The sequence below is a fragment of the Protomyctophum parallelum genome (assembly GCF_964188405.1).
Source record: "Protomyctophum parallelum genome assembly, chromosome: 23".
NCBI lineage: Eukaryota > Metazoa > Chordata > Actinopteri > Myctophiformes > Myctophidae > Protomyctophum > Protomyctophum parallelum.
In genome coordinates this window covers 13853068-13876879 of record NC_139715.1, presented here as the reverse complement: position 1 = coordinate 13876879, position 23812 = coordinate 13853068, and the positions used below count along the sequence as shown (strand labels likewise).

At 43.1% G+C, this 23812-nt stretch overlaps 1 protein-coding gene across 1 annotated transcript; it reads right to left on the bottom strand.

Moving 5' to 3' along the window:
• Positions 1–23275: 23275 nt before the first annotated feature.
• Positions 23276–23452, bottom strand: LOC310854194 (small ribosomal subunit protein uS14-like; the record flags this gene model as incomplete). The annotated part of the gene is made up of 1 exon (XM_083758733.1): positions 23276–23452. The coding sequence occupies exon 1, from the start codon at positions 23444–23446 to the stop codon at positions 23276–23278; it is 171 nt and encodes a 56-aa protein (XP_083614859.1). The 5' UTR covers positions 23447–23452.
• Between the last annotated feature and the right edge of the window lie 360 nt (positions 23453–23812).

Genomic DNA, 23812 nt, shown 5'->3' with positions numbered 1-23812 from the left:
GCACGCACACACACAGCACCGACAGTACAAACTTTTACTGGCGACCAACAACCCAGGACCAAAGTCCAACATTGCTTTAACAATTTAAAGTCAAGCAACTTATGGCCTTTATTTGTCAGACCATTGCGCTGCAGTGAGAGATACGCTTTTGGCTACGAGTTTCAATACAAGGCGGTGCCGGCTGGTTAGCTTCATATCCCACTTAAACTGTTCCTTGTGCTATGGATTGTAACACAGAGGTAAGGTTAACAGTCTCTTAGCCTTTTATAAGGAACATTTTACACACAGCTGGCTGTGATCCTATTGACCAGTAAATCATTCTAGTGTTGAACGGTGGGCATGTCAGTGTGGCCAAATTACCTCTCTAGTCTCTCTACCACCTACGCACGCACGGGGGCACCACTGTGTGTGAACCACTATTGTGTGATTTATCCTTGGGTGGAAGCCATCTCTCTGTAAGCTGTCAGACTATGAATGTCAGCTCTGAGCCTTGCCAAGAAAGACCCATCCATCAAAAAAAAAAAAAAAAAAAAAGTAGTTTTGAATCATGGCCTGATGCCATTATTAACTTCATATTGATACGACAGATTATTAGTCACAGATCAATGCATGTTTGAACTTGCAGTAAATTTAATTTGAACTTAATTGGCTTGGCATGAGTGTGGTAGGTAGGTAGGATTGGCTGTCAATCAAACAGCTTGGCACACAGCGGGGGAAATCAATCCAGCAGCTAGTTTAGTGAACGCCCACCAAAACAAAACCACACACGAAACACAGCGCATCGAGTTACCGTCTTAGAGAAGATTGTGGTGAAAGAAACATATGCTGCATGGAGGAAAGGGAAGAAGGACCAGCGTTGAGGGCAATACTGCATGCAGCTTTTTTGTTTGTTTTTCTGCTAAGCACCTGCGTGTATCGCTTGAAGACAGTTTCTCCAGTCCAGTTTCTCCGCCTTCCCCATGAACTCAATCTGACATGGAGCTCTTCTTCCCTGAGGCAGACAGTGCACGTCTGGCCTGATGTCAACCGAGCTTGTCCACTCTTAACATAACCAGGACGGGAACCCCTTTTGGTGTTTTATAAGCATTATGTTATACTTTAGCTATTGAAAAATAGCAGATCTACAAGCTCATAGCACGGCACTTTTAGATCTGCTATTTTTTGGGGGAAATCGTGAAAATGTGGCGCAAATTATTGAATATATTCTTTCAGAGCGAACTTTTTTAACTCAAATCTTTGCTTCTGGGGAGTCCCTGGAAACAACATCTTTTCAGATGGGGGTCGGCGGCCAATTACATATAATTCTGGGTCTCCTTGACATGAAATAGTTTGAGAACCACTGACATAGAAACGTTTATTTTTTAACTGTCATGCTTTAGAAGACATTTGTAGAATCTGGTCTCAGGTCAAAATGGGTTAATCACAACCCATATCTGTCTCTAAGGCTCTCTTTCTCTCTCACTGTCTCCATGGTGGCTGTCTCTCTACATTATGATCAAAACAAATGTCTTCTAAAACCTGACAGTTTTCTGAAAAACATCTGTTTCTAGGTCAGTGGTTCTCAAACTATTTCATGTCAAGGACCCCACAAATTATATGTAATTAGCCCTTCACTAAATCCCACCCCAAAAAGCGATTGTCCAATGCCAGTCCAAATAGTTTAGTAACGGTTGCTATGCAGGTCAAGCTTTCTTCGCTGCTAACGTGCCTGGAAAGGATGGGTTGGGGAGGGACTTAGTGAAGGGCTAATTCGTCAGTATTTGGTAAAGAAATTTGCATTGAAAGATTTGCGCCACATTTTCAAGATTTTTAAAAAATAGCAGACCTACAAGCTTATAGCGCGTCACTCGGTGCCGCGCTATGAGCTTTAAGATCTGCTATTTTTCGATTATATATATATATATATATATATTATATTCGGACGACTTTTGTTTTGAATCAGCCAATGTGCAGAAAACTCTTAAATGTAATTTACTTTGGGCAGTATTTATTGAAGTAAGAATGTGGCCACCACAGTGCTTGCTTTAAATTACACAATAACCAGATAATTTCTCACAGTTACTCCAATCTCATAATATAGTACTAGGACAGTAAGACCATGCAGTGCTGTGAGTTAACTGATGAGCAGGTCAGAAGTCAGCCACTCACTGTCACTGCCTGTGCTTTGTGTATAGAATGGCCTCAGAAACATAATGTGGTTCTGCTATAATATGAAGTGTGACGCATTTTATGCTTCACACACACATTCTCGGGCTCCATTTACAGGTAGACTGTAGTCGCATCCAGCCAGATCCGATTTATTTGTCAAATCCGATCTTTTGGCCCGACTCACACAGTACATTTGTGACCAGTGACCAGATCAGATCTGTCACAGGCCCAATTGACTCTCGCAGCCAAATCCAGCCTGATTCAGATCTTTAGCACATCCATTGGAATCCGATTTGCTAAAATAAGTCCTAAACACAAACAAAGTCACATGGAATCCGATTTGTATTTATTTGTGGGTGGTTATAGATCGGGTTACTGCATTCAGACTGAGACGGATCTCCTGAAATCAGATTTGAATCGGGTTTGAAACCACCCCTGAATGTGGTTCAAGTCGCATTCGTAAAAAAATCGGATTCCAAGTGACTTGTTTGTTGTTGTTATTATTGGGAACAATCCGCTATGCAGACAACTCCTGGGGATGCATATCGTCTGACATACTAACCGTCCCGACACGTTCTAGTTCTACACCTTTAAGCACCTTTAAACACCGCTAAAATGTCAATATCAGTGCGCTTACTGGTTTTTCCTGATACGTCTACATGTCTCCACAGGGATTAGTAAAGGTTTTCCTTATCTTATTTTAAATAGACATCCCCCCCTGCCGAGCTGGGGTTGTTCAATATGTTACACGTGGTGTTATCTGTAAATTGTGTGTCTCGGATTCATATAATTATGAGTGATTAAGCGTGATTAAGAGCGTGTGTGTGTGTGTGTGTGTGTGTGTGCGTGCGTGCGTGCGTGAGTGCGTGCGTCTTATTTCATGCTACAAAGAGGCTTACCGCCTACTCTCTGTTAAGATATCTTTTGGCAGTGTTATCACCGAAGCAAACAAATATATAGCTATACTGTAAATAGATAAGCAAAAATAAAATTAATTAACTTTTAAAGCTCCCCATAAATGAAATCCTTTGAAGCCTCAAGATTCAATATGTCTTTTGAAGTCTGCATGGATGGATGATAAACAGTCCTCTCTGTTCCTCTGCCTCTTTCGGGCCTTTTCACAACGACGCCACAAGCGGTGTGCATCGATTGCGATCCTCAGTGGTGGAAAAAGTACTAAATTTAAGTAAAAGGGGTGCGTGCGTGCATGTGTGCGTGCGTGTAGGTAGGTAGGTAGGATTGGCTGTCAATAAAACAGCTTGGCGCACAGCGGGGGGAATAAATCTAGCAGCTAGTTTAGTGAACGCCCACCAAAACAAAACCACACACGAAACACAGCGCAACGAGTTACCCTCTTAGCGAATTTAGCGAAAATTGTGGTGAAAGAAACATGCTGGAGGAAAGGGAAGAAATATAGCACCACGGCAAAGAAAAGGAAATGCAGTGACAACATGACTGGGAAACTATTTATTTCATTCGTGGGTGAAGCCAGTGCAAGGAGATTCTGATATAGTCTTCTGTGAACTTTGTCAGAGTCGTTTCACGGAGGTGAATACGATGTGAAGCGACACAGTCGCAGACAATGCAAGACTCACAAAAAAACGTGTTGCTCGTTGTTCGTACTAAAACCTAAACAACATTCCCAACACAGATAAGGTAACAACAGCTGAAATAACTAGTGTTAACCACACAGTATAACACTCCCAGTCATACAGATCAGAAGACTGTGGCAATAAGCTCTCATCAGTCATGTTTCCACACTCCACATACTGTATTGCAAAGACAATGGCATGTGGTCGTACCAAGGAAGCATCCATAGTTACAGATGTGCTTGTCTGTCTGTGGAGAGTTGTTTGAGTTAAAAAACACCAGTGGTTCAAGAACTCCCAAGTGACAAAACTGCCCACACTCTATTCTTTTCAGTTGCAGTAGTTGGCTTTGTTAGGAGGATGTAAGTATTTCTTTATTGGTTCCTTATTGGTTGTATTCATGTCTTCACAATCAAATCAAAGCCTCTTTGTTGGTTGGTTGTATTGTCCAGTTGTATTGTTTGTACGTTGTATTGACCAGTAAATAGTTAAATGCATTTTTTATTTGCATAGTAGTTCTATTATATTATAATTATTATCATCATAGTCCTATTACTGAATCAGCCAGATGGCAAAGCATAGTGATGCTATGTGAAGGGGTGGAATAGAAATGTGCAATTGAGGACTGTTATTATTTATTTTATTTATTATTATTATTATTTATTATTATTATTCATGCGTGCGACGCGACTCCACGTGTCCCACAAATTGTCCCACACAAACACACTCTTTGTCTCACATCTGGTGAGTTGGGATCTACCAACCCTAAACCTGACCTCACAGGAAGCCACGGGTTAATTTTAACCTGCCACGGCTTAGTTTTACCCTGCCACACATGTTGGGAGCCACAGGTGGTCGGTTTAGGAGGTGCAGCTCCTCCTCCATATTGTTGCCATGCACTTATGTTACGTTTGCACAGTACTGTTCTGTCTTTTCTATTTTTTAACCTGTACAGCACTTTGGTCGACCATTGGTCGCTGTGATACGTGCTATATAAATAAAGTTTGAGTTGAGAGTTGAGTTGAGGTTAGTTTTAACCTGCCACGCATGTCGGGAGCCACGGGTTAGTTGTAACCGGCCGTGCATGTCTGATGATGAGCACATCATTCTGAAAGGACCTGTGCGTCATTCACAATCACAGCAGTGTGAATTCCGTTTGTGTCCGAGCATAGGCATGGTAACGCCCCGCCTGCCTGTGATTGGCCTACTGACACTGCCCGTCTTGACTGTCCTCCGAGGTGGATATGCTGGATAGTCTGATGCGAGGTTATACTCCGTGGTGGTGGGAAATAATACAAGTTTTATTTTTGTACAAGAGGCAAACTAATATTGTTTTTGCCGCTTGCTTTGATGGAATAATTGATTGAACTCTTGTTGTATTATTTATTTCACTATCTCACCACGGAAGGTAACCTCGCGTCTCGGAGGACAGTCAAGACGGGCAGTGTCAGTAGACCAATCACAGGCAGGTTGGGCGTTACCATGCCTATGCTCGGACACAAACGGAATGCACGTTTCACAGCAGTGACGTACAGTAGACTCCGTGGGGGCGGCGGTGCTCGAGCCCCCTTCATGATTTTAGGGGATTTCTACATTCTTTCTACATTCCTAACACCTCCCCCCCGCCCCTGGGCATGCTCGGCCAGTCCGGGGGCGGGTGCGGGGGGTTGCCGGTCCTCAGATCAAGCATTCAAGGGGGCAACCGCCAGAGTTACTTTACCAGACACCACGAGACTGGTGAAACAACTACTAACTATCCCTGTCCCATCATGCAGATCAGAAAGATCCTTTTCAGGGCTGAAGAGACTCAAAACCTACCTGCGATCCACAATGGGGCAAGCGAGACTCAATCACCTTGCTCTGTTACACACTTACAAGGACGCAGTAAAGAAATTGGACTTGTGTGTCATAGCAAACGACTTCATCCACCGCTCAGCTGTAAGGAGAAACACATTCCTCATGCACTGAATGGTACGTGAATTGATCATGCTGAAACAATGGCATCAAAGTAATGATGTGAGGCGTAATAATGGAAAATATATTCTGAGGGGAAACAGTATCAGGATCAGGGTACTATTTACCAGGTACAACTAGCAATGCATTGTGCTAAGAAAACAACTAGCAAGTTCCTTGTATGAACCCCAAATGAAAAGGTTATCACAGAGATGTCCCATACAGTACAACCAAGGGTGGATAACAGACAAAACTAGAAAAAGTGCCCTTCTGGGCACAGGTCTCCACCAGGATAGGAATGTAGGACATTGCAGCTTGCCTTCATCTGGTGGTTGGATAAAAGGGCAACAAAAGTAAACTAGGGAGTTGGCATACAAAGTTATCCACAGATCCGTGCAGTTAGAGGTAAAAACACTTTTCGGCCAGTTATAGCGCCACCTTGAGGCTGAGTTGAAATTGTTCATGTGGCATTTCTTCCTCGGCCTAGTGGGAATGTGCGTGCACAATTTCACGGAAATCACGCGATGTGTTCATGATTTGCAGCATTTTGTTTGAAACTGAGCACTCCTGTGAACTTTGGAAGCCAATCTTAACCAATCAGGATGGAGTCTGAGAAATCTGAAAGACCCGTTTCGTTGAATGGCTCTAGAGAGACTGTGTACCAATTTGCGCGATGTTTGGACAAAATCTGTAGGTGTACTGTGCAAAAACTTTTGCACAAAGCGGCCTCCTGGTGGCGCTATAACAGGCCGTTCTGGAAAGTTTGGGGCAGACGTTCATCGTTGGCATCCAGGGAGTGTGTGTGCAAAATTTGGCATCGACCGGGTTAACGGTGGCCGAGATTAGCTGCTCACGGACACACGCACGGACGGACACACGGACGGAGTGCAAAACATACTCTCCCCCCATGCCTTCGGCCTGGTGGAGACAATCAGCCATCTGAAGATTGTGTACTTTGAGCATTACTGCCAGCAATAGCTACTAGAATAGCACATGGAGTAATAAAAGTAGATGGACTAAAGTACTCCTCTTTTGAAATGTGTTTTTCAATTGATAACGTTTATGTACATAGTCTATAGAATAGAGCTTTCATACAAATGTCTCCCTCCTTTTCAGAAAAGCGGTGACAAAGTTGTTGAAGTGATATTTGTTCACTCTTGCTTTTAGTTGAGTTTTTTTCTTCTTCCAATAGGCCCATCTGTGTTGTTAATTCATGTACTCACTGTTTTGCCTGATTCACCATTATTTTCATGTTGTTTTATAGGCATACTATCATTTTATTTAAATGTTTTAATTTGTTTTTAATTTATTGTTCTTGTTATGGCCCGGCCTAGGTGTTGCCAATTAAGGGACACGACAAAAAACAGGGGAGATGCAGTTTACCAAAGAAATTGAATGTATTAAATAATCAGAAATAAATTCAGGGAATAAATCCTAAATGAACAGTGTGTAAATCAGTTGTCAGTAGTGTAGTGTGTGTATGCTTGAGTGAAGTGTGTGTGGGTGCGGGTGCGTGTTGCATACATGTATTAACCAACATGTTGAAAAGGGTGCATGGTGGGAGAGGTGCAGAAAGAAAATGAAAAGAACAGAACTGGGGAAGGACTGGAGGGGCAGGGTTTTATAGGGCGTCGGCACCGGGCCCAGGTGCCAGCCACTTAGACTGATCATCATCATCATCATCAGGCTCTGCTCCTCAAGTCATATTGGAATAAAGAGAACAGAAATTACTATGAAGCAAAACACAGTCAAACCACGGAGCTGAACAGCCCCTGAATACCACTCATTTTCAACATTTTACTGTGTCATTAATATACCTTAGAGTAGAGTTGTGTGGGAATAATAATAAAAAAAGTCCCCCCATTCTCTGTTGCCTAGAACTCAGTGTGACATCACACATCTCCGTGTGATGTCACTGAGATGTACTTCATAATGTTACCGATTTTCTTCAGACCTCCAGTTCTAGGCAACACAAGAATGGGGGGGACTTTTTTATTATTATTTCCACACAACAACTCTAAGGTATATTAATGACATAGTAAAATGTTGAAAATGAGTGGCATTCCCCTAAGGCTTTGGGCTTTGCCACTGCTGCATGCCAGCCAAAATCCAAGACATATGGAGAAATATAATTAGAATTTCAGATGTGACCACTAGGATATAGCCCTCAGTGATACTGACTGGACAGTCTATACACGCAGCATATTAAATGTAAGTCTGATGCGGGAGAGGATCAGTGCCCCCAAACTAATTGCATGTGCTGGATAATACCAACACACGTGCACGCGCTGCGTGTGCGCCACTCGTGGCCATGCAGGCCCAGCCTATAGACTGCATTTCTGGCTTTGCCACTGATGGGAAGAAGATCAAACGTACATGATATAAATACGTATATCCTAGTTGCAGAACTGGATATGGTTCAGTGTTGTTTTTGGCAGCACATTTTGATTTTAGTTTTAGTCATAGTCTCTTGAATAGTTGAATTTAGTTTTATAGTCACATTTTAGTCACCCGGAATGTTTTAGTGTTAGTCTAGTTTTAGTCGACTAAATATCATAAGATTTTAGTCGACTAAATCTAGAGTTGATTTAGTCGACTGAAATGTATTTTGGCAGGCCTTGATGCCGTCGTAATGACTGTTTTTACACTTGCTGAAAATAGCCGATCCGCAAGCACAACGCGTCGCAGCGGTGTGAGCTTGTAGATCTGCTATTTTCAGCATATAACCAAGTGTAAAATGACTTACAGTATACTGGATCTCTTCCACTAGTCCATTCCTGACATTTTTGTCTAGTTTTTTGTTGACGAAATTGTCTATATTTTTTGTCTTAATATTAGTCATCATAGGTTAGTTTTCAATTAGTTTTTGTCAGTGAAAAAAGGTAGTTGACGACCATTTCGACGAAATCAACAGTGATATGGATGTTCTTGTGAGCAGACAAACACCAGTCACTTCCCCATTCAGCAGCTATATGGCGGCTCCACCTACTGTACAGGAAAGCCCTCCCTGGATTACTGTGTAAGCTGTCTACTCAAGGGCTTCTGCTCACCTTCAGAAAAGGTTGGTGTGTGCGTGTGCCATGTGTGCATGTGCACGTGCACGCACATGTGTGTGTGTGTGTGTGTGCGACAATGTGATGTAGAATCATGGACCTCTGGGGCAGAGAAGGGATTTAGTGGACAGATAGATTCAGCAAGGTTTCTTAAGTACCGACAGACACGCATGCCCACAAACACAGGCACGCACACACACACACACACACACACACACACACACACACACACACACACACACACACACACACACACACACACACACACACACACACACACACACACACACACACACACACACACACACACACACACACACACACACACACACACACACACACACACACACACACACACACACACACACACACACACACACACACACACTTTCGGGGGTGGGTGAGGAATCGACACAGGACATTGGGTCCCAGGGGAGGAGAGAACAGAGGAATACAGACCAGGCATATCAGTTCACCTTTGCCAGGTCTCCTTCAAACTATTACCTTTGACTTTATAACACTTTTCATACTTTTGCACAAATGCACATTATGCACACAAACTCAACGGTGATATGCATGTTTGCAGTAACACACTGTTGTCTCTCTTAGGTCGCATTCTCACCTTCGGTAGACTCGATACGAATGGGCGGAGAAGTTGGGATTCTTGCATATTTAATTTGCTGCGGTTTGCCTTCACACTGCACTGTCATCCGCAGCAATTGGAAACGCAGCAGGGAACTTCATCAATGTGTTCCATTCATAAACTACACAGTTAAATCTATGTTGTTAAAATAATACTTCGAGTAATAGTTAGGACACAAAATTAGGGTAACGTGTGTCGGGGACTAGACGTCTCTCTCTCACTCCTGTGTGCACACGTGTGTGTGTGTGTATGTGTGTGTGTCCACGCACTGTTCTTCTGGGCATGTGGAGGCATGCTTCATTTCCTTTATTTGCTGCGGATTGCATTCCCACCTGCACCAAATCTAAATCAAATGCGATTGAAAGCGAAGGGAAACCCCCATTTTATGGCGGGGTAGAATGCGGTTCTTTCATGAGCATTAGGATTCTAATGAGGCTTCACACCTGCCAAACGAAGCGCACTTTCCGACAATGTGCAGCAGGATTCATTTTAATCGCAGTAAAGCTTTCTGGTGTGAAGGCGACCTTAGAGTGACATGCATGCACGCAGGCAGACAAATGGAGACAGAGATGGATCAATCAATCAATCAATCATTTGACCAATCCATAGATATAGATATACAGTATAAATAAGGATCTATAAATCAAAGTGGTTTGATGAATTTCACAGAGCTATTACTGCTTTTGGGATTCCAGACACTAAGTGGAATTGCCCTGCAGGATGACCTTGATGCATACTTAATGGAGGGGACAGGGGGGACATCAGCTAATGTGCTAGAAGCTTAAACTAAAAGCTACTCAGCTAGCGCTGCGGAGACACAGGAGGGAGACAAAGTTTCCCTAGAGTTCATACACGCTTCAGACGCTATTAGCAAAATATATCTTGGCATTTCTTTTGATCTGTTCCAAATGACGGAATAACATTTTCCAAAGGCAGTTCTGCAATTGAAAATGCATTCAATTGTTCCAATTGAAGCAGTATACTTGTCTCCTCTTTTTTAATGTCGCGAACGTGGCCAGACCTATAGCAATTAAGTCTAACATTAAGGATCATTTGTAAAGTGTAATTTGATCTGGGGCTGCTGGACTCTCAGCACATGCTTAACAGGCTCAGATAAGCCACAACCACAATCTACCAAGAGGGATGACGCTTAAACCGACAGCAATTTGAGCTAAGCCACCAAAGTAATATCAATCTTGCAGAGTCAGACGTCTCCAGCCACCACATCAATGACACAAGATAATGACACTTAGGAAGGGTTAGCGATGAGGGGGCAGCGTGAGGGGAACCCCCCCCCCCCCACTGAGACCCTGTAGCTCCAGCTCATCACAAACGTAAGTTATTCGACCACACTCCTCCTATAATCAGTCAAACCAGACTCTTGGCCAATTAGCAAAAGTCTATGCTAATCTTTCTGATGGATGCTCTACAGTAGCTAAAGTCAAGGCCACCTAGGGATCTCGAAGAGCATTGGCCCTCAGCACTTCCACGTAATGATGGTCAGAGACTAGACTGGACCCGTCCTTATCATACGACCTGGCTGGTGCCTGTACTTGGGGAGAGTTCATCTACCTCCTCAGACGAACTGCTCTAATGATTCCCTTCTTGAAGACGTAATTAAACCATTTAGACCTGAGGACGATTCTACTAATGTCTTCTAAACAGTCCTGACAGTTTTCTGAAAAACCTACAGTATGTTTCTATGTCAGTGGTTCTCAAACTATTTCAGGTCAAGGAGCCCCAGAATTATATATGTAATTGGCCCCGGACCCCAATCTCAAAATATGTATTCCCAGAAACGAAGATTTGAGTTAAAAACGTTCGCTTTGAAAGAATATATATTCAAAGATTTGCGTCACATTTTCACAAATCTTCTAAAAATAGCAGACCTACAAGTTCATAGCGTGTGCCACGCTATATGAGCTTGTAGATGTGCTATTTTTCAATAGCTAAAGTATAAAATAATGCTTCAAAGACCAAAAGGGGTTCCCGTCATGAACGAGTTAAACCCTCAGACCATTGTCTTGATTCATTAGCTGCACGGCGAGCTTTGCCAAAACCTTGATCAATTACACAACCACCACTCCTTAGTAAACACTGTCACGTATATAGCTCTGTCACTCCGTAAGTGGCTGCCTGGGAGATAGCGCTGCAACTGCATGTGTGTGTGTGTGTGTGTGTGTGTGAGTTAGCCTCTGTTGCATTATGTGCATGTGTGCGTCTATCTACGTGCATGAGAAGCATTACCACGCCGTCATTAGAGCCACCTTAATGGACGTCTCGACAGCAACAACACTGAAGTGCAGGGACAGACAGACGCTTTTAGCACGCTGGGAGTGGAAGAGGCTTCTTTGTCAGTGTGTGTGTGTGTGTGTGTCTCTGCACCAAGAACAAGTTAGATACATTTTTGGGGTTTTTATTGAATTATGAACGATCGCCATATCCAGTATCTGGTTAACTCTCCGTTAAGTTATTATGAAAGATTCTCTTAACACATTCCGTGCGTTATAGCCTAATATAACAGGCCACGGTCACTGCCGGTATTGTTTAATTACATTTGGATCACACGCCAAAGTATTTGCGCCTTTGATGATCCATGAAAATTCCCCTGAAAATAGTTCCATGGTTTGTTGCCGCGCCGAAAAACAAGCCACCGTCGAGATGCGGAAGAACAACAAACAGGATCCCATTGTGAAACCCCGTTCACTTGCATTGAACTCATTTTCCCATGAAGCCCTTGCAAGCCAGTGGATAGGTCAATTTCCGGTCATCATAAAGTGTCGACCTCGTCACCATGTCCATGACAAAGCCGGTATTTCTTTTAAGTAATCAAATGGCGAATTAAACACGTGAATAGCGGGTTACGCAGGGAAGCTGTTTTAATTGGGACACATTATCTACATTGGCATTACTTTTTGTGAACACGTTTGCCTTGATGTATTTCACACTTTAAAAAGTAATTATAATTATTTCACCTCCTGATGTCAATATCTAAATGAATGTGCCTTGTCCCTCATTTATTCGTGGTTATCATCATGTTTAATGCAAGATAATTCAAGAGTGGATTATTGGCTTAATTTAATATTTTTCAATTACAGAGGATAACATCTTCATCAAAATCCAATACTGGGAAGGTGATTTCTTCAATTTATGAAAAGACAAAAAAAGAAAAGAAAAAATAAATCCAAAGTTGAGGCACCTTTCAGCCAAGCCAGTTAAATCAACAACAACAACAAATATTAAGTCAGTGAAATTACAATTACTCGACTAAAATCTCATGACATTTAGTCGACTAATACTAGACTAGACACTAAAACATTCCAGGGGACTACAATGTGACTAAACTAAATGAAAACTATTCCTTACCTCACACTGGTGTCAGGTAAGGAATTTTCACGATTTTTCAAAAATAGCAGACCTACAAGCTTGTGTATAAGCTTGTAGATAGTATAACATAATGCTTAAAACACCAAAAGGGGTTTCCTTTGTCATGCTTGGCAGAGATATTAGTTTCTTTCTTTACTCATGAACCTTGCTGTAATAAACTGTTAAAAAAGTATAAGCGTGGCAATTGTTTTCCCCTGTTAACCACATTTAGTGAGCCTTGTGACATGTTCAAAGCAGCCAGGGGAAAACCTTGCCTATTTCCACTCTTAAAGGGGTAGCATTGGCCAGATTCTTTGCTTATTTCTTTTTACACAGAGTGCTTTTAATGGCCCCATGAGTCCCTTTAATCTGAGCCAACACCGTCTGGAACCTAATAAGAAGGCAGCACGCACGCACGCACGCACGAACAAACACGCAGCAGTAACAAAAAAAACTGAAGCTATAAAATCTCTCTCTCTCTCTGGACAGAGTGATAGAGGGCGGTGCAGCCATAGTGATCAATATGTTTGTACTATAAATAGCCAGTAGCGCAGTGTGGCGCTAAGGAGGAGGGATGCAGGGGTAATATATTTGACGAGGGAAACCCGGCGGTGCTCAGCATGGAAATGCTGCTGTGCATTTAACGTGCTGAGCTGGCGACTGGCGCATTAGAGCCATTTGTTACCAGGCCAATGCTTTGAAATACAGCAACGCCACACCGCATACGCACACTGTACAGTACCGTGGGTAGAATGAAAATATACTTTTTCATTTCATATGTGTACTTTACAAAAGGGCTCTAATGGGAAAGCAATAGCCTATGCCTTGAAAGACACAGCATGATGAATAGCAATGGCAGTATTATTACCGTATCGAAATGCAATACAATATCAATACAATATATTATACACCAATAAAGCTTCAAAATCATCAACAAACAATACGGTTTCCGTGCGATAAAAAGTAGCAATTCATAACCACTGTCAAAATGTTGCAGATGATTTAGAGACATTTCTTTGGAGAGCTTAATTACGGCATCATTTAAACTTAAGTACAGCTGACATTTAGCTCTATTTACATAAGGGATTATAATATAGGGTATACCACGGCATGGATGAGGATCAGACAAAGACAATCAAGCATGAGCACCAGTGTTGTTTTTGGCAGCAAATTTTGATTTTAGTTTTAGTCATAGTCTCTTGAATAGTTTTCATTTAGTTTTAGTCACATTTTAGTCAACTGGGATGCTTTAGTGTTAGTCTAGTTTTAGTCGACTAAATATCATACGATTTTAGTCGACTAAATCTACAGTTGATTTAGTCGACTAAAATGTATTTTGGCAGACCTTGATGCCTTCGCAATGACTGATTTTACGCTTGCTGAAAATAGCCGATCTACAAGCTCACAACGCGTCGCAGCGCTAACCCTAACCCTATTTTCAGCATGCAACCAAGTGTAAAATGTCTTTTACTTATACTGGATCTCTTGTCCACTAGTCCCTTCATTCAACATAGTTTTTAACTGTTGACGAAATTGTCAGTACATTTAGTCTTGGTTTTAGTAATCATAGCTTAGTTTTCATTTAGTTTCCATTTAGTTTTCGTCAGTGAAAAAAGGTAGTCGACGAATGTGAGGACATTCTACATGTGGGGGTCCCAACACTGCGGCTTGTCTTCATAACGGGGAATGAAACATTCTGCGGTTGTGAATAGCTGAGGGGCTCCATTACAACCACCAGGAGAATAAGCTAGTGGGGGCGTGCCTGCCTACTTATGCTTTTAAAAACAAGATAATATTTCATAAACAAAACATCAGACTGAACGGATTGTGTGATGTGACTTTAGAGCCGTTGGCGACTGCTCAATAAAACATTAGATTCCACCCTTGTGGATTAAAAAACACAGTGGAGACAGTAAGATAAACAGGGGAGTAGTTATAGGCTACAAACCAAAATGTAATCTCCCTTCCGCTCCTTTCGTCAACTGATCTGCCTTCCCATGACAGCTTTGGCTTTGGGCAAGCACCCCAAGACAGGTTGAACTCGCTGAAGTAGTGCAATGCTACTCTTTAAACACTGATGCTCTGTTAACGCCACGATAGTACATTATCCAATGTGTTGGATGGAAATGAGATTTGTCTTTATTCCAGGCTCACTCCCCATGTTGTCCACTTCATTAGTCATGTTCATTGCAGAGCCCTTCTGACATAAAGAACATAGCATGTTCATTACCAGAACCCTTACCAGAACCATTACGAGAGCCCTTCTGACATAAAGAACATAGCATGTTCATTACCAAATCACTTTGTTATACAGAATGAAGCTCAGCATGCCTGAAGACAGTGGTTGCACAGCAATGACCAAATATATAACGACCACGATCCAAGCCCGGACAGTTTTGGCATGCCGGTCCGGGCCCTGGTCGGGTCCCGACAGGCTTGCAGGGCTCTAGTCTAGTGTGTGTGTGTGTGTGTGTGCGTGTGTGTGTGACTGTGTGTGTTTTTTTTACAATATTTGAATGGTGGGTTGCGTTATCAATACGTTATAGGTGGAGGTAGTTGATAGCTTGTTCGTATCTGAGATCAGAGGGATTCTTTCAGAAAACTGCCTTGGATTTGATTTTCTTTATACAGGGCAGGCCTCTCCCACCACTATGAATTGTCTAGTTGCATTGATTGATTGTTGCCCTGCTAGCATTAAGGTGATTGCAGGGTTATTGCGTCCCTTCACCAAAGGGATACTGTTAGAAAGTGAATACATTATAGGTCATTGCAACAATGCCTGTATACTGTGATTTGATTAGCATTCATTTAATAGCTTCTTTGGTGCCATTATTAGAGGGATCAATGGACACTTTTGTTGATGGAGCCCTTTTATTTGAGTCATGGCTTGCAAGTTTTCTATTGGATGTGTATGACGTCAAATGCCAGAGGGAAGACGATTAAAAACAAAACAAAAAAACAAACACATTTATAGAAAGAAAGGCGTGAAACGCTGTAAGGCTTTGATGTGTATTCACTGTATTGGAAGGTCTTCAGGATTCAACCATAGGCTTCATCGGGGCCTATAATTCCAGTCTCATGCTGGCTGCCTCAGCATGGTCTTCGTACGATCCTTCATTCCACATTGACCATTTGAGAGTTGGAAAATAACAGCTACTGTACAGCAGCTTTTCACCTAACATTGACTGTGAAAGTTTCATATAGGCCTCATTATTAACAGTTTCCGTGCCTTGAATGGATTACTCCAGGTTAATGTCGCTGCCGTATCGGACATACCCGCCTTTTGTTTTATGTGTTTAATCCGCCGTAATGTAATGAATCAAATGAAAATCCGTCTTCGTCGCGGAGTATGAGACCGGATGCCTTCGCTGTGATGACGAAACCGGAAATCGTCACATGCTGTGGGCTGCTAGGGCTTCTGGGAAATTGAGGCCAATGGAAATGCATTGGGTGCAACGCCTCATTGAAACCAATCTTGCGTGCGTCTTCCGCGTGCACCAAGATGGTGGATGCTACACACAGATCATAACAAACCACGGGAGCTTTTTTTGATGGATTTTCGCGGATTAAAAGCCCAAATAATTCAGCGTATGCTCTAAAGGTAATACAACAATCTCGGCAGTGAAGGGGGGTTGATTAAAATGCGGGTTAATCGTAAAAAACAGTCAAACTGTTAAATGTGTCTCTAAACTTTTTCCAAAGGCTACATTCTGACAACCCAACGAATTTGTGCATGACGCACAATTTATTCCTCTTTGCTCAATTTGACCAAATATGTTAGACAGGATCAAGTAAAAAGTGTGTGTGTGTACACTACAGTATGTGTGTGAGAGAGTGCATGCGTGCATGTGTGCGTGCCTGCCCGTGTGAGTGTGCGAACACTGTGCCTGTTTTTCCAGCCTAAATCAGTTCTTTCAATGGAAGATTATGTCACGTTGCTTCGAATTAAACACCCCACTGCTTTTATCTATAATTCATCCTTCGGAAGTAAAACCCAACTTTTCACGGAAAAGACCCTCATTAAAACGGTCTTACGCCGGATATCCAGTAATTTGATACATCAAACGCTGAGGTCAAACCCCAGGGATCGCATGGCCGATCATTATAAAATATAAAGTGATGGATCACGTCGGGATGAGAAATCTAGACTGTGGTTGTGGCTGGGTGTGTGTGGCTCGGCCTTCTCTTCAGCGCTGACATTCATAATCAAGCGCTGACATCTGTCATCGCTCCCCGAGGGGTCTTGTCTGTTGTGATTATGCTTTTGATAAGGCCTAATTTTATGCGGATGAGTCAGACAGTGGCTATTTCGGGACTCTTATTATTAAAACATCCCCAGATGGAGAGGCTGCTAAATAGTAGCCTGGCTTTGGCCATACTGATAACGTGGGTTCACTCTGGCTTCCTCCCCGGTATGAGGAGGCGTACGTTATGTGTCTGGCAAAGCCAGGCTATACTGTAGGTAAATAAATGGTAAATGGTGCATTTTATATAGCGCCTTTATCCAAGGTGCTTTACATTGTGCATTACATTCACCCATTCACACACACATTCACACACCGATGGCGGCGGAAACCATGCAAGGCACCAACCAGCAGCAATGCTCATTCGTCATTTGTTGTGTGTGTGTGTGTGTGGGGGGGGGCTTACCCGAGCGGATGATATCACTATGTCATGTTGTAGTCATTGTTTTGTAGTCATCATGCAGGAACCATCAATCTGGAACTTCCTCATTCCCTCATACCGATTTTTCTCAATAAAAGCCGTAGGCTACGAGAGCTTTTATTGTTATTCTTCCGGTTTGAGGGAAAGGAATGATGGTTCCTGCCTGATGACTACAAAACAATGACTACAACATGACGTAACGATATCATCTGCTCCCGACTGGTTCACGCGGCAATTTTGTAACACAGACCAGGCTTTTCCTCCGAGCTGGAAAGCCTGGTGACGCAAGGTTACTTCGTCAGTAGTTCAGTCTTCTGACCCCCCCCCCCCCTCTCTCTCACTCTCAAATTGTTAAAAAAAAGTAAAGAAAGGGGAGACAAACAAAAGAAAACAAAAGAATAACACATTTTCAATCTTCCTATACAGACAATTTCACTTCCCTCAAACAGATTAAAGGAGAAGCCTCTGAGAAGAAGCAGTATTTGTGACATTCATCACGGCCCTATCCTCACTGGGCTGTTTGGCCTGACAGGCGAGAGGTGTTTATGCCGTGTAGCACATCAATCATTCAAATGGCAAATGAGTACAGGCTGCTGATGGCTTATACGAGCTTACAGATGGAGAGCGGCCATTTTACATCGTCTTGCTCTTATGGAAGGGATAAAGTATGCATGTGTTTGTTTATCAGGGAGGTCATAGTGTACAGTAGCAGTTCCTCCACTGGACATTTGTCCAGTATGGAGGATGGATGGACGTTTGGGATTGGGCAATTTTGTTGTGAAGGCCTACAGGCCTACAAGACACAAGGTCAGCTGGGTTGGGACATGCCTGGTGCGACCTTCCAAATGAGGCCAGGCTCTCTGTCAGCACACTCCTGAATCCTCCTGGAGTGGACACTTTTCACCTGGAGTAGCCCCCCCCAGGCCCCCAACCCCACCCCCATGTCCACTTGCAAGACTGCGTCAGCTTGAGAGAGGTATGTTAGGGTTAAGGTCCCTGCACACTGCTCCGGAGTTTATGCGGGGGGTTTTCCGGAGAAAAAAAAAACACCTTTACAGTGCATAAACACACCATTACAAAGATTACTTCACATGCATGTGAGAGATCAGTGGCACAAAAACAGACATAATAGCCTGAATGCTTGACCCATTCAGTGATGTGGTCCAGTGACCCTGCTGTTATTCAGCTGCGTGCGTGCATGCAGAGGGAGGGTTCCTATATGGTTTGGGTCCACTTTATGTACACAAGTATCATGTACACCTTGAAACATTCCGATCCTGATATGATGTACCCATCCACAGGTGCACGGGGTCACTGAACACCTGCGGCAGATTGTGGGTTCCGACGTGCTGGACAGTATAGGGCACTAAGGGCAGGCTACACTCTACCTTCCACCATCATCGAAAAACACAATATCTTTTCTTAGAAATGTGTTCCCTCTCTCCAGTAGATTCCTAGAGACTTGTGGAATGTGAATGGTGAAAGGGCCTTTCTGTGTGGAGTTTGCATGTTCTACCCCATGTCTCCTAGGGTAGGTACCCTCACAAAAACATGCAGTAATCCTGGTCTCTAAACTATCTCCCCCTGGCCAGCCAGGGCGCCTGATGGAGGGGAAAGGAACTGGTCGGAATAACGTGTTCCTTCCACGCGCTACGTCCGGCCGGGGAAACTTCTCCCCCCCCCCCCCCCAGGTTGGCAGAGGAAGTGTTGCACCCAGGATTACATTAGATAATTGACACTGGGTGAAAAATGTGGGTTGCAAAATCGTGGGGAAAAAAACCAAACCTGTGTAACAGACGGACATTAACTGTTGCATACAGTATGTCACGCCGTGAACAGCCGAGACAAAGGACAAGAGCGCTAAAGACAATGCTGGAATAAACCAGAGACAGAGGAAGTAAATGACTGTCCATTTTAAAATGCCAATGTCTATATTCACAAGAGAAACAACATAACAACATGGATCCTCCTGACATGGCATGCGATAGGGGTTCATATGTATCGCTTCATGCATCATTTTAAGTGACACGTTGCTCAATACAGATGTCCTCTTTTGGGAAATCAATATTATAACAGATCGAACAAAACCGAAGTTTGAGGTAAAACGGAAGATTCCTCCAAACTAATAGCTACAGTGACAGTACACAGACACACCTGAGGTCTTTCCTCTTTATACTGTATATAAAATTGCTATCTTCCCTATTGAATTTTCTTTTGTATTTGTTGGATGGTTCAGAGCACCATAATGAAAAACAGAACTTGGACTAAAAACCATTCATCAGGACATTGTGAATTGGCCGACAGAGGGAATGGTGTGTGTGTGTGTGTGTGTGTGTGTGTGTGTGTGTGTGTGTGTGTGTCTTTGTCCCTCGTCCACATACCGCGAGTGCATTTCAGCTCAAGTGTTGCTACTATGACTCAATTCATCATGGAGGGAAATGACCTGAAAATGACCAGCTGCAGAAGGACACTGGAGGACAGACAGAGCATGTGACTGGATGGAGGAGACAGGTGGAAAAATGGAAATAAATTAACGTGGAAGAGAGCGAGGGGTGGAGGTGGGGGGGGATGGGGAAAGGAAAGACAGGGGTTCTAGGAAATGAAAGGAGCGATAGAGGCTGAGAGAGCAAAGAGAGTCACATAGAGAGAGTACATTGCATTTGGTTCTGGAGCACACTCCATGAGCCAAGTGCACAGTGTACAATAAACATGTACATTGTCGTGTGTGTGTGTGTGTGTGTGTGTGTGTGCGCTTCTCATATTGCAAGGCGTCAAGGCGCTCCGCACTATAAGCTTGTGAGGTCATGGCATAAAATTATGACAGCAAATGTAAAACAATCAAAACACAAACAGCCGCAAAAAGCCATGCATAATGCAATACTCTGAGGAAGTGCAGTACTTTTGAAATGTCACCCTAATAAAAAGGCGTATAATTGTGTTATTCTTCATTATTATTGGTATTATTTTTATAAAACAAATTCTCAAACCACTTACACAGCATCAAGAGATGTTTGTGTTTGCTTGCCTTGCCTGCTATGTTTGCTATATGGAATTGGAGCCATGGAATTTGCCATGTACCAATTTGTTGTTGCATTCAGAGAAAAGCGTTTTATGATTTATCTTATCCTTAGATTCACGGAAAACAATGTAGCATGTTTAGATAACAAGAATTCATTCTATTATTCCTCTACACTCTCAATTTGTCACTGTCAATTACATTGTGATAGTAGCATCCAGCGACAACAAATTATTCCTCTGTAAGCAGTTTACCTTCTTGCATGGTTTATCCTCATCTGATGTATACTTATAATGTATAATTGAAATGTTTTGCAATACATTTCTGATCTTGTGCGATATAATGAACCATCCAGATCGCTCAGGTCATCTGAGAAAGCTGCTTTCTGTGCCTAAAAATAAAATTGGGGAAGCAGCATTTAGTTTTTATGCACCACATTATCTGGACAAACTCCTAGGAAACCACAGCCACTCTTATTTCTTTGCTTCTTTGCTGCTACTTTTTCTTTCTCTCTCTGTAACTGTGGCCGGTTGGTTGCCTTAATAGTGTGAGATTTATAGATTTTGGGGCATACATAATATTTTAAAAGCTTTTTTTTTTTAAATCAAGAATTCATCAATGTCACCATGGTCCACATACTGTACATTCTACAAAGGGGGGGGGGGGGGGGGGTTCAAAAGGGCACATTGCTGTCCAAAGGGCAAGGGCAGGTGGTGCTCTAGCACCCCCAAGTGTCTATCTGTGCATGCCACTGATTCTCAGCCTCTCCGCCTTTTTTACATTTCCCATTGAGTTAATCGTGTACTGATCTCTTCCTATTGTATCTTCTTCAGTCTGCCCTGCCGTGTATTTTATAATAAGTGAAGGAGTTGTCACACCAACTATGAAAGTTCAGCATGCATGGGTTGAACTTTACTGCATTCCAGACCTACAGTATAGGCGAAAATACAATACAAAACATATGTTTTTGCTTGCAAGCATACCTGTATTTATTTGGCTGGAGGATTTGATACCTGTAACTAGGTTACAGTAGAGATAAACCATTTCATTTGTTACTAGAGGAAAATAATCTACCACCCATTTTCTTTTTTGGAGGGTTGTGTTAACCTTCTAGTTTTACTCAACTGTCAACGGAGTGCAAATTCTTTATTTTTTTTATTTTTTTTAACTTTCATGAAGGCACCCCGTGTCTAGCTTGGCACAGTCTTAATTGACTATCAGCAGGGCGTCGGCAGTGTTTCGGATAAGTGTTACCACGGGACTCCATCCAAAATCCTGATATAAAATTGGTTCGGAGACATGGAAGGCTCTGAGGAGTGTTTAATCCTCTCACGCTACAATCAAATACTGGTTCCTTCCAAGACTCTCTGTATGCACCATGTGCCTCACACTCAGTGTTTTGGACCTCAAATCAGAGTTAACTAGATAAAGTGCCCATCGGCACAGGTCTCCACCAGGGCAGGTCAGGTTGTGGCCTCCTGGTGGCGCTATAATAGGCCAATGTGAAAAGGGTGCCATTTCTTCTTGCCTTGGATGGCAATTGGATGATTTGAGGCTTTTTGTTCAAAATGGGCCAATCCTGCAAACGTTGAAAGCCAATGTTAGCCAATTAGGATGGAAAATTATATATCGGACAGATCCGTCTTGAACACATGACTATAGAGATAGTGTGTAAGCCAATCAGTGTAGAATCTGAGAAATCCAACAGACTCGTCTTGATCACATGACTACAGAGATCATGTGGACCGATTCGCGTGAGATTTGGATGAAATCTGTGTGACTAACATAAGCAATGTGTTTTACAGAAATGGGCCTCATGGTGGAGCTATAACCGGCAGATGTGGAGGGATGCAGGGACAATGTTTTTCCATGGCCTCTAGGGAGTGCGCATCCATAAGTTGTATACAGATCGATGCAGTTATAGCTAAAAACAGTTATAGCGCCACCGTGAGGCTGATTTGGGGGAAAAAATTGTGGCATGTTGTCCTCGGCCTAGTGGAAATGTGCGTGTATAATTTCACGGAAATTGCACACTGCGTTTGTGATTTGTGGCATTTTTTCGAAACGGACCAATCGTGTGAGCTTTGGAAGCCAATCTTAGCCAATCAGGATGGAAGATGGGAAATGGTGCCGCTCCATGTTGATCACATGACTATGGAGATAGTGTATACCGAATTGTGTGATGTATGGATAAAATGTGTACTCATGGTGGCGCTATAACAGGCCGTTGAGGAATATTTGGGGCACAGGTTTGTTGTTGGCATCCAGGGAGTGTGTGTGCAAAGTTTGGCATGGATCGGGCCAACGGTGCCGGAGATTAGCTGATAACGGACGGACGGAAGGACGGATGGAAGGACACACGGACGGAGTGCAAAACATACTCTCCCCCCATGCCTTCGGCCTGGTGGAGACAAAAACAAATATAACTGCTGCAGCAACCACTGTCTGACATTGTCTCTCTGAATTATTCCACCTCGGTTTTGCCTCACAGATTTCACTTCACCCAGGCAAGGCATCGATTTAGTCCAGCTTTTTTTTTTAATGATTTTGTAACCCATTTTTTCACCCAGTGTCACTGTCAAACATCTAATGTAATCCTGGGCGCTACACTTCCTCTGCCAACCTGGGGGCGCAGCGGGACTGACCTCATGCTTCCTTCTATGCATGAGGAGTCCAAGCTGCTTCTTTTCACCTGACAGGGGTGAGTTTCACCGGTGCGTGGAGGGAACACGTTATTCCGACCAGTTATTTTCCCCTCCATCAGGCGCCCCCCCCCCCCCCCCCCCCCCCCCCCCGCCTAATGGAGGGGAACGTTTAGAGACCAGGATTACTGCAAAATGATTTAGTCCAGTTTAACAAAGCCAATGTCTTTAGCATATTGCCTGAAGCACTGGCGGCACATATTGAGTCCGTATTTACGGATCAGTCCGTGTCTGTTCGAGCAGATCCGGCAACATCGGGATCCCTTGCCATATTTTCGGGGGTTACTCCAGTGAATCTGCTGATGGCCCATCTTGTCACTGTTGGCTGTGTGTCAGGAAATCAGGAGTTTCCACAACATTAACGTCTTCAGGCCACAGATAACAGCTATGCTTCTAATCTCAATGAAGATGCACTGCTTCTATATAGTTGAGCTGTGTTTCAGTGCATCATGATGACATCATGATGTGCCCAAATATGGAGTTCTGTGTCAGCCATGCCCAAATATGGAGTCCACAATGTCACTATTCCTGAAGGCGTCCAATGGGAAATGGCCAATGAAATGTAACTGAATTTGACTCATTAACACATTGTCTGCGATTTATAGTATATATGACACGTTTTATATCGCTTTATATGGATCTGAAACGGCACCATTAAAAACAACTTTTAGCCCTGA